Raw genomic sequence first — 11,972 nt, forward strand, 5'->3', positions numbered from 1 at the left:
TGTGGGTCCCACTCATTCCTAGTCATGGTGTGACCTTTAAACCACCTTCCATAGAGGATGCTCAGTGCAGGATAGGTGTGGTGACAAAACAGGTGGAAAGTCTGACTTGTATTTCATTTAATTAGATCCTGCTTCATTTCATCATTTTAAGCTACCTCATGCTCTTCCTTTTTCTATCTATCACATCTTAGATTATCAGTTTCTGTCCTTAAAACATACCATCATGTGAACAAACAAGTTCCCAAACAACCAACTAGAGGCTTTCTGCCTTGAGTTTGTCCATAGGTTTGTCTGCTACTGAGTTCAGTGTCACTGTGAATTAAAACATTATGCCAGAGATCAGAAGTCTCTCGTTTGTAAAAGGGACTGTGAAAGTGGAAAGAGCGTTATTTGTTCTTAGGCACTGTTCAGGAAGGGAAGTGTGTGTTGCTAGTGAATTTAGGGCCATCTACCACTTTGTTCTGCCCTCACCCTTGGCTGAGAGCAGGAAAGAGAGATTTTACACATCCCCAGTTGGTCTGTGAAAAGTGGAGTTTCAGAAACAGCTAAGACCCATTTCAAAATGCTTGCTGTTTGTCATATTTCTAAGTGGTCATCTTCACAGGATCAGCCCTGTTCATCAACAGATAAGATAACTGGGTATGGACACCTTGACAGTGACTTGGGTTTTAAAGGGAGAACACCTTCAAAATAACTCAACAGCAGTATTTTCTTGCTCTGACACTCAAAAATATGGAATGCAAAAACAGGTTTTGCTGCAATTATCAGGAGAATGGATGACTGATGATTATCATGAAGCTGCAACTACAATATTTTGACTTTGCCCATCTCCTTATGCCAAAGATGAGGTGTGGTATGAATGACAGCCCCAGGCCATCCCTACTTCAGCAGACATGCATCTGTGTCTGCCCTCTCTCTGGGAGGAGATCAGACAGGATCAGCTAAGGGCACTTCCAGGGTATCGGGCAGAATGCAATGCAGATGTGCCATTAATTTAAGGAAGGAGGAGATGACCTATCCAGTCGACTTTCAGTTATTCCCTAACACCATTCAGAAAAGCTATGGTGCTTTTGTTCTCATTCCTTCACCCTTGAGATTCTTGCAGAGGCACCTGGTAACATGCAACACCTCTGTCCTGCTCCGTCTCCATTCTCTTCTAGTATTTGGGAAAGGCTGGCCCTGCCTTCCATCCTCACCAGTCCCATCTGTTGAGAATATAGTCAGGGTGTGTTGCGGCTCTTTTGTTCCTTTTGGTCTTTACTAAGCTGATGGTGATGGTCACCATGATTGCTGCAGGCTGTAGGAAGCTGGATTCTTCAACCTTTTTAACTTTTTAGGTGAGTTATTTCATCCATTATAGAACACTCAGAGCAATGAGAGACACTAAAGGAAAATTGTATTTTCTTTGTTTTGATTTAGATTTTCTCCTACTGGTTTAGTAATTGTGGGGGATTAGTCACTGTTTGTGCCAGCATGAGTACCACACATTCCAGAGCTAAGCCTGCTGTTTATAACTTAGAACAAACATATTTATTGCTGTTTGACCTACTGGTCTTTGAATGGACATCTGAATTGTAAATAAATTTGTTCTTTTAAGCAACTTTGTGCCAGATTGTTTAGAGGCTTACAGATAGTGATGGCAGGACATTTCTCATGGCAGCATGCAAAAGGTAATTAGAGCAGTCCCTCATATTGTTTACAGTGATATTTATGAAAATTACCTTTGTGGAATTGCTCTTGCTGCTTGGTTGTAAAGAATATTTAAAGGTTTTTAAGTACTGTGTGAGAGGTTCTATGTAATTATTTCACAGTGGTCTAAATGAGGTATAACTAATGAATTTACTGTAGCATTCCAGCTCAAGCTGTGGAGCTGCATTCATTCCTCTCACTAGTCAGTGACAGAAAAATCTCCTTTGCTGTATTATAAATGTTATGTTTAAAGGAAATGTTATCCCAGAAAATGTCAGGTTCTGTGATGGGTGCAGTGACATAATCTGTGGTGAGGTGATCAGCTGAAAATGTAATATCTCTAGGGATGTAGAAAACTTGTCAGAATGTAAGAGACTTGCACCCTGGGTTTGGCAATGCTATGGTCTTCAGGAGAACCAACCTGTGGAACAGCCTCTGGATCCACCTGACCCAATAGCCTACTTATTTCCTGACAGCAGCATATTAGAAAAGAAAAGAGGAAAGAAAAAGCCTAGAGAAGATTTTAGAGCTGCAGAGTACTTATCTGTTACATAATTAGCTCCTTGCGGGACCAATATCCCTCCCACTTGAATTAGAAGTCACTTTATAGCCTGATGGATAAGAGCTTACAGCCCTCAGCAATGCTCTTGGGACTCTCTCCTGGTGGTACTTACTGTGAGTATTTGTTGCCCACATAAAAAACATTTCTGAATTCTGTCAAACATAGCATGTGCCTGGATGTCTCCAAGTGCAGCGAGAGCAAAGTCCTCAGGTCTCTCTTCATCCAGCCATGCAGACACAGCCTCAGGGGATTTGGGCACTCATTTGTTTAGAGAACAGTTCCTGTGTGAGGGCGGTGATGGAGTGAAGAGGCTGGAATGGAGCTGGATTTCTTGGCCAGCTCATTTCTTCTGGGTCTTGTGGCAGATGAGCATTACTTGGCTCCTAGCAAAGGACAGGTGGCAGTGCCACTGCTGCTGTCCATACATCAGCTCTCTGAAAAGGTATGAAGATGGAGAACTGTGACTCTTTGCCAACTTCCTTCAGCTGCATATATGTACATTTACCCCTGACCTTGGGAATCTTTTACTTCTCATCCTTCTTTTTGTCATTTCTTGTCCCCTTGTTTTCCCTCTCACTAGAGATTTATGAGGATGCTGAGGAGCTCCTCCACCTCTGCTGGGTGTGAGGAGATAAGAAGCTGCTCAGACGGCAGCACGATTCCCCCACTGTCACCATTTCTCCTTCAGTACTTTTACTGATCAATACAGAAAGCTTTGGCATAAGAAAAAAACCTCCATATATTTATTCTTAAAACACAAAAGTTGTATTCCAGCAAGGCTATTCATTAGGAGGAAGTGGATACTTTAAAACTACTTCAGCAGTTCTCTAATGCTATCTCGACAGCTGAATCCCAATTTCATAGCACTGAAGAATAAAACATTCAGTAATGGACTGCAGCTACTATTCATCTGCAGGTACAAGAGACTCACCCTATCTCTTCTAGTGCCAAGTTGAACAGCTTTGCTTCAATTCAGCTCTACACAGGAGAGGAATACTTTACTTCACTTCTGCCTTCACCTGTTCCTTTTTTCTTTGCTTCATTGTGCTGGTTTTCTTGAGTATTTCACAGTTTGTCCACAAGAGAATTTCGTGTTTATTAAAATTCCTTTTTTTATCTTCCCCTCTCCAAACATTCAGCAGCAAAAGCCAAATACAATCAAAAGCAATACTCACTCCTTTGTACTTCTTAGATGTGGAGAGTCCTTGTTAATTAGAAAAAGCAGGAAGGCAAAGTTTTCTTGCAGAATGATGGGTGTTTCTTTCTTAAATTCTGACAATAGCTGAGAAATCTTTGGGAAATATGTTCTTGCCAAAATTCACTCAGCATCAGACATGCAGTGTGAAGCAATAATATCCTGTTTTAGCTATCCCAGTTTCCAAGGTGTGCCAACCTCTCCCTTCCCCTCTCCCTTGCCCCCTTGCTGAGTGCTGTCCGTCAATCTTAACATTCCAGCAAGGGCATCGTGTGATTGGTGAAGTTCAAAAGATGCCCCTCAGCCCTGGGGTCATTGGCCAGTCCAGGTGTCATTGTCCCCTGAGCCTTCCCCCCTTCCACCTGGTTGGTGGCACACCTACCCCTTCCCCTCCCCCTTTCCCTGGGCTTAAAAAGACACTGAGACCGTGTGGTCAGGATTCTGTTGGAGCTGTTACCAAGATTTGGAGATCTGTGACCATGGAATAAAACTCTGGATTAACCCTCCGGCAGAATCAGTCTCCTTTTCCTCTTCACCTCGCCTAAAGCCTTCCCATTAGAGGTAAAAACTGAATTCCTGCTTGCCTGGACTTGTTCCAAGTGCCAGCTGCAACATCCAGCCAGCCAGGGGTGTCTCTGAGGTGAAAACACCACAGTTGCTGCCTCTGGTCAAGCAGCAAGGGCCAGAAAAGCCCAGGCACGTTCCACCCGGTAATATTGGGATCCTATTCCAATGTGCTGTGAATAAATATTTCAGTTTCTTGCTTGCCACGTGGAGTCCTTTTGTTCCTTATCCCTGCATCTGATTTGAGAACTGAGGAGTGCAAGTATGTATGTTTGGGTTTTTTCCCTTAGAAAAGAGAGTTTCATGTTGCATTGGGACAGTAAGGGCAGTGCTTCTTCTTACATCCTGATGTTCTAGCTCGAGGTTGTGGCACAGACTGATCTCAGAGCATGTGTGTATGCAAGCGTGTGTGTTAGATTTTATATCTTTGGGCCCTTCTTTTACTGCTAAAGTAATCCATTTGTCAAAACTAGTGAGGCCTGGAAATTTTATCCCTCAGTACCATCAGGAACAGTGGGTGCATTGCAGCTGTACAACATTACTTGAATTTGTCATCAAACCTTTTGAGTAGTCAAGCGTTGGTTCATTTGCATTGAAGAAATCTTTCTAGTAGAGCAAATATATCAACTCTTGATTCAAAGGAGTCCTCGGAGTTGAAGGCATCAAAACTCTAGGCACAAAACATGACTGGGTTTTTTTTTCTTCTTTTATCCCTAGAGACTGAGTAAAGTCTCTATGATGGAAATTACAACTTAATAAGGAATTCTACGGTGAAAAGTTCGAAGGTTAGAAGAATCCTGGGTAATTGATAAACCTAAACTCACACACACAGTGCTTCTGATCAACAGAGATATTGTTCTTTCCCTTTCTACAGATGAGATCTAGGCAGATAATTTCTGGTCAAGGATCCTCCCTAGAAGGTATTGAAATGCAAACCCTTCTTGTCCTTTCTTGTTTTGGAAACGCAGAGGTGTGCTTTAGTTCTGGAGGCCTGTGTGTCTGCCTTCATAGAGCCCTGCATCATCCTGGAGGTTGATACTTACACTTTTAATAAAAACCATGCAGACTGGTTTTTTTTCTTGTCACTCTTTAAACTATTCAGTTAATTTTAACTATCAAATCACAGAGAAGCTTGCCTCCACCCAATCAAATTCAAAACCTCTTGGCCAGGTGTTGGGCTGACAAAGTAAAACACATGACAGTAGCTGTTCACCCATAATGAGATTTCTTTCAGAGGAAACTTCTAAGTGAGTACACAGATGTGTTGATGTAGTAACAGCAGGTAAAGCAGTAAGGGAGAACATGAGAGCACTGTCTATGCACCTTTTGGACTCTGGCACCCTTCTGCTCCCAAGCAGCATGTGGTAGTTTTTCAGGACAGAAAAATAACTCCCATAAATCCAATGCCACTCAGCCCAGCACAGGCTGGAAGTTTTGAAGCAGTGTGAAACTTGGTATTTCACTAAATTAAGCACTTGACCACTCACATTCATGCAGTTTTCACTGAACTCATAAATGTGAAAGAACTGTGGGACTCTGTTAATCTGATCATATTAACTGTAAGTTTCCTTTTCCAGTTTCAGAATAAAAGATATTTAAAAGTCATTCCTATGGTCAAGAAAACAGACAAGTTAGTCCTAAAGTGAAATTTGGATTTTATTTTTATGCTCTATTACTTGCTTTCAAATTGCTTTCTTCGTTATAGCTCATTTCTGAAATAGTTGAGCCATGTTTACCTTCATGGGTGTCAGTGAACAAGTCTGTAGTTTTCAACAAGTAGTGTTATTGGGGTCCTCAATTTTTCAGACTGCTACTAGAAAGCCAATTTGTTAAGGCAAGCATGTTTAATATTTTTCTGAAGATGGGTGAAGCCAGGCACTTGGAACAGCCAGTGACTTTTGATCAAGTGGTGCCTGTCAAATAGCTTTACATTCTTACTCGGGAGCTGTCACTGAACTGGAAGGAGTTGCTTTGTGCATATGCCATGGTTTGTGCTTCTCCTGCCTGCTTCTAAAACACTGGGAAGCATGTCTTGGTGGGTCACACCATCAAATCTGGCAGGCAGCAGGCTGTGCAAGCCCAGTGTGCTCACGGAGAGCACCCTCCCTGGCTGCACTGTGCCTTCTCCGCAGGTACACGCTGGCGGCGCAGGACCTGGTGATGCGGGCGCGGGGCGTGCTGAAGGACCGGGGCTGGCGGATATCCAACGACAGGCTGGGCTCCGGGGACGACATCTCCGTCTACGTCATCCCTCTGATCCACGGCAACAAGCAGTCCTGAAAGGAGCACCAAGAGTGGCTACAGGACGGGGATCTTTTTGGGAAGGGCCTGTAAGAGACAAGAGGTTTTTGGTGGTCTGACCAGGACACTTCCAGTTGATGTAATCTAGTCAAAACTAATGCTGGAGGGTGTTTTTCTGCCCAAAAGGTAGGGTTCTGCACATATACTGTATATGATTAAAGATAACCCTTAAGATTCCAATTTCCCTACAGAAGTGGTTTTGGTGCTTAACAGGAATGGGATTTAAATGCTGCTAGCATATTATGAATTCTGTCATCCCTCTAGGTGGGGTGGGGAATTAATTTTTTTCTCAGTTTACCATGTAGCTTGGAAGAGCCATTTCAGTTGTGAAAGTAGAAGTGGGTATCAGAAGCCAAGGAGGCTCCTGAAATCTACCCCCAAATATTCAGAAGGGGCTTGGGTCACATCTCATTTAAGAATATAGATATACATATATGAGACTCAAGAGTTTTCTTTCAGGAAGTTGTATTCATGATTTATCTATGGGCAACTTCAAACTTGTGTAATCCTTTGAGCCCCCATTTTCCTCTCCTGTCTCTTCTTCAGTAGACTATACCTCCTGTATTTTAGTAGGAAAACTGAAATTGGTTTCAGTGTAACTATGCCTGTTTACTGCAGCTAAAAGCAGTCACCTGCAAAGTTTTCCAGGAGAAATAGGTCACAGTCCTGTATGGCAGAATTTATTCTGGGGTAAGGAGTTACTTGTCAAGATTTCTTGTTGTGTGTATACCATGATTATACAGAGCATGCAAACTCAGCTTTTTGTGATGTTTACCTGGAGGCTGGGGTTTCTTTGGGATCAGAGATTTACATTCATTGAGTGGTTCTGCCTGCTTTATCCTGTTGAAAGGATCCCTGACCATAATATTTTTCCATCAGTTGAGATTTAGTAAATTTGTTTGGGCTCCTGAGTGTGTTTTCAGTTGGACTTCTATTTGGAGTAGTGGTATTGTTCTCATGAGCAATTTGGATACACAGATAGTGATCTATTTCAAAGATGTTTCAGTTCTTCCTGCCTCATTTATTATTCAGTACACCTTCGCCTGCTTGACTGCGGTGATCAGAAAGGGACAGCTTAAAACTTTCTGTCCTCTTGGCATTGAGAATTGGACTCAACCCTACTCAAGGATCACAAGATGACTGTGGTAGATACAAGCCCTTGACTTGCTTCAGCTCTTTTCTTAGCAGTGATAATTCAAATAAAGAAAATCTGTGTAAACATTTTTGACATGAAAGCAGCAGTCCATGAGAGAAACAAGTGAGCAAGTCTGCAGTGTAACCTGGCTGCCTAGTCCACGCAGGCAGGCTCTCTTACTTCACTGACAGGAATTAAAGAGAAAACAAAATCAGAAAGTTCTAGCATACAGGCAGGTATATTGGCTGGAGAACCAGCTTCCACCTGATTTGTGCCCAGACCACATTGGTGTGGAGCTGTTCATCTGGTTTGTACTTCTTCAGTAAGAACAAAGACAGGGAGCTGACATCACTGTAGGGCATTGACTAGGGAGCTCACAAACGTTGTGGCCTTTCCAAAAGAGAAGGAGATGCTGTGCCCTTTGCAGGCTTTCTCCTGAGCAGGTGTGGCCCAGTGCTTGCCAGTTCTGTAATTTATGATGTGCTGTGGAAACACAGCACAGCCCAAGTGCAGTGCAGCTGCCCAGATGCTGGACTTGACTGCATCTGGAAGTACAGTTTGGTGGATTTAAACTACTCTTGCTGCAAATCTCTAGACCCAGAAGAGTTTCAGGATGAAAGCAGGCAATGTGGAGAGTGGAGCAGCTCAAACATTGCAGCAAGCTGCGTGATTCTGGCCTGAAAACTGTTCTATGAGTTCCCCAGTGCCTCATGTGATAAAGCTGTACAGAACATGGATGTTTTACATTCTAGAGCTTCAGCATAAATCAATGGCATATCTGATTATGTCTTTTTGTGCTTTTTTCCTGACTTTTTGTCTCTTTACCTTTTTTTCTGTGTGCATCTGGGTGAAAAGAGAGGCTTGGAGTCTACAGTATTTTTCACATGGCCCCTCATACGTTTTAAAGTTTAAGCAAGAGATCTTCTCTTGCACTTTCTTTTCGGCCTAATAAACTTATAAACATGCTTTTCATGCTCTGTGTAACTCCTGTTGTCTCCTCACAAATGCAATTGTGCAGTCCTCTAGCAATTCAGATCCTCTTTGACAAATCAGTGCTGACAAAGCAAACAGCAAAGACGCTGGTGCTTGCTGGTACCAACTACAAGCCCAGGTCAAATATTTCAGTGTTGATGCACTGTTGGTCTTCATTTGGTAACATGGTGTCAACACACATACCAGTTGCTATAAAACCACTGAGTTCCACCAATGTGATGGAAATAGATTTCCAGTGTAGCGTTTGCCAAAATTTGAAAGTGACATTTCAATGGCAATGGAAAAGGCACCTTCTCATTCAGGGGTGTTTTTAAATGTGCCCCTGAAGAGATGGGTTAGCAGACTGCATGTCTTGGTGGGAGCAAACTGGCAGGTGACTTCTCAGAGCATGATCTGTTGTGCTGGTGAATCAGCCTGCACAGTGTTTGTTGTTCATCTGAGGCATTGCCCTCAGTCAGGAGCTTCTCTGCAGCAGCTGGGCCCAGATTGAGTTATGTTCATTGTCAGCCCCTCTCCCAGAAAGGCCAGAAATACAGTATCAACAACTAGTATCAATTAATGATTCTGAGAACTTTAATAAAAGATTTTATACTCAGATGTATATGACTGAAACTATGCCGTGACGCTTTTTGTTTTGCTTTTTTGGAAAGTACCTGTTCCATATTTAGGTGCTTGCCTCCCTGGAGTGTCTGGCACATCTCTGATCCATGCATTAGTACTTGGGCTTTCACTTTTACCTGCTTTCAGTAGGAGGTTCTTGCATACCTGAGCTGGGGTCTGGTGCTCTGCTTCAAGGCATGGTATTAATACATATAAACACTTAAGGCTCACAGAAACAGAAGGCAGAAGTCATTTATTGGGGAGGTATTCTTATTGAAGAGAAGCAAGAATAATTAAAAGCACTTCCAATTCCCTTTAAAGGCTGAATTACTTTGCATTACACAGTATTAGGAAAGACTGATGGCAGGGAGGATTCCTGGTGCACAAAGCCATTTTTCAGATGCAGGATGGCTACTGCCATGTTCAGACTTGCAGCTGCTCTAGGGCTCAGTGAGGCTCCTAAGTTAGGAGAAGACACTTGTGTCCTCAAACTGGAGCAAGTTAGGCACTAAGTCCAAATTTTAGATCCCTGGCATGTCATCTTAGCTACTGCCTGATGCTGGCAGTGCTCTGGCTTTTTGACAGTCAAGTTCCCTCAGCATCCAAAACTGCTACAGCCTCAGCAGCAAGGAACCTCAGTCTCAGTTACATCTGCATTCATATTGCTATTGCACACAGTGCTCTGCCTTGCCTGTGCTTAGAAAGTTGGGCAAATTCTTGTCCCTTCTTGGATAATGGCAAGGAAAGGTGCCAGTAAAGGAGTTCTGTTAGCTGCACTGTCTTCTGCTGCCGAGTCCAGTCCCATTTCTAGAAACTCAAATTTCCATTCTCCCAGAAATACTCTTGCAGAAAGTAGAACAGCCATTTCAGATGTTTTTCTCTTGCACTACAGGCTAAAATTTTCTTTATTTAATTTTATTAAGAAGGTGGTTAGAAATTTAATTTACACCAGATTATGTAACACACAATCATTTTTTGGTGCATTAAGACAATAATGCTTCCTTCATGAACACAAAAGTGTATTGTCTGAGAGGGCTGCTGTTTAGTGGCCTCACACTGGAGATTTTTTTTTTTTTAATACATTCTAAGAAACAACAGGGCTAACAGACTAAATGAAAAATGGTCAGAATCTGCTGTTAATAGTGGATTTCCATTTGCAGTTACTTCTGTGTAGAAATATGACAAGAAGTTTTGTGAGGTACTGTCAGCTCTGTCCCTCCAGGATGTTTCTGAAGAACTGCTCTTGATTTTGGCTCTGAACTTCTTCTAGGTTTATAAAGAACACTACATGCTTCAAGAAAATCTGCTGTATTTCTTCCAGCCTTGGTGTTTTCCTTTTATTTTACATTTTATGTACTAATACTTTCAGCATTTTTCTATCAAACATGAATGGCAAACTGTGTGAAACTGTTGTTCCTCTCAGACATTTTAGGTATGTAAGTAGTTTTCCTCCATGTGTCCTAGATGAAGACTCAGTGATGTGGCTGTCATAGAGAGAGTGACTAAATGATGCTGTGACTGTGCTGCTGTATTTCTACCTGTAATGTACTTGAAGGAGGATGCCCTTCTACACCTCCATGCTCATTCTGTTTTCCTCTTTTTTTTTAATCCATTGCTGTTGATGTTCTTTCATAGGTGTCTAATTTTGATTTTTTTAATACCTGCCACATTTATCTTTCCTTCAATGGGCATCTCACTTAATATCTTGAGATCTGTACAACTGTCTAGGGTTTATATGTCCTGAAGAAAGGAAGGACCTGCTGGAGGAAGATGTTTTGGACCAATGTACTTCTGCTTTGTGACTGTGAAATGTTAATCTTTTTGTAACCTAAGAACAAAAAATGTTTAGTAAAGGGATATATTTTGTGTTTTTTGAAACTTTTCAGTGCAATGAACAAAAGAGGAGGATACTGAAGAAGTGTATGTGCAAAGTTTTAAAATAAAATTTTAAATTATATATTATATAATCCATCTAGATGTATAGTCATTTTTATTCTGCCTTTGTCATGAACATTCCCTGAGTCTCTTTATGTGAATTACTAATTGTGCAATTCGGACAAGTAGCACACTGCTTTACAAGGGAATTGATGACTCACTGACAAAAGGTCTGACTCTTGAGTTAGGGAAGTAAATTCCTTTGAGGTGGATTAGTGGATGGGTTGATCTGGAAGAGTTCAGCTGTGGGGTTGCTGTGAGAGCTTTGTGCTGCCATCAGATCACGATTCATCACTCAGACTGCCAGTTGCCATGTTCTGACTCAGTGAAGAGCTGTGCAAAGTGATCCAGTACCAGCTCTCTGAGGCATTGGATGTAATTTTGGAAGTGACAGCATAGTTGGAGGAAGTTTTCCCTCATCCTCAGTTCCTTAGGAATCACTGTCTTAAACTCTGCTCTGAGTTTATGTTCGAGTAAGGGTGAATTTGGGGGTTACACTGAAGCAAGCTCTCAGGGTTTTTGAGTAACCAAAGGTGCTTTTTCAGGTACTGAAGGTGCAGGAACTGGCACCCGCCTTGCCCTGTGCCAGCACAGCCATGGGCAGTGGGTTGCCAGCAAGACAATGAGAGCTGGGCATGTACCTACTCATTATATTTTGAAATATTGCATTGTAGCACAAGTGGTTCTCCTGCTTCCTGTTTCACCTCATGGTTAGTGGAAGAGCACTGAAAACATCTGTTCTAGTGCTACTGTGGTTTTTAAATGCTGCACCTGCCCATTGTATTATCCACTGAGCACAGTGGAGAGTGCAGAGAGAGGCAATGTGTTACTTTCTCTCACTCTTGCTTCACTACTCTTCCCTTAAGTCCTACAGTTTATTACTGCAGTCTGACCTCAGTGTCAAGTTTAAAATTGCTGTGCAAATAAAACTTCAGCACAGCTTTGCCTGGCTTGCTTGTGTCAGCTGAATAATAAGTGCTGGTAGCATGCAGTGACAG

At 42.2% G+C, this 11,972-nt stretch overlaps 1 protein-coding gene across 1 annotated transcript in view; it reads left to right on the top strand.

The window, feature by feature from the left end:
• Positions 1 to 11,010, top strand: part of PPM1H (protein phosphatase, Mg2+/Mn2+ dependent 1H) — a 131,414-nt gene extending 120,404 nt beyond the window's left edge. The window contains exon 10 of the mRNA XM_071423520.1: positions 6,143 to 11,010. Coding sequence (XP_071279621.1) covers positions 6,143 to 6,290 — 148 coding nt within the window. The 3' untranslated portion in view covers positions 6,291 to 11,010. The remainder of the gene's footprint in view (positions 1 to 6,142) is intronic.
• Positions 11,011 to 11,972: the final 962 nt, after the last annotated feature.

The sequence above is a fragment of the Agelaius tricolor genome, unplaced genomic scaffold, assembly GCF_023055355.1.
Source record: "Agelaius tricolor isolate 1412-34295 unplaced genomic scaffold, bAgeTri1.0.p SCAF_3, whole genome shotgun sequence".
In the NCBI taxonomy this organism is placed as follows: domain Eukaryota; kingdom Metazoa; phylum Chordata; class Aves; order Passeriformes; family Icteridae; genus Agelaius; species Agelaius tricolor.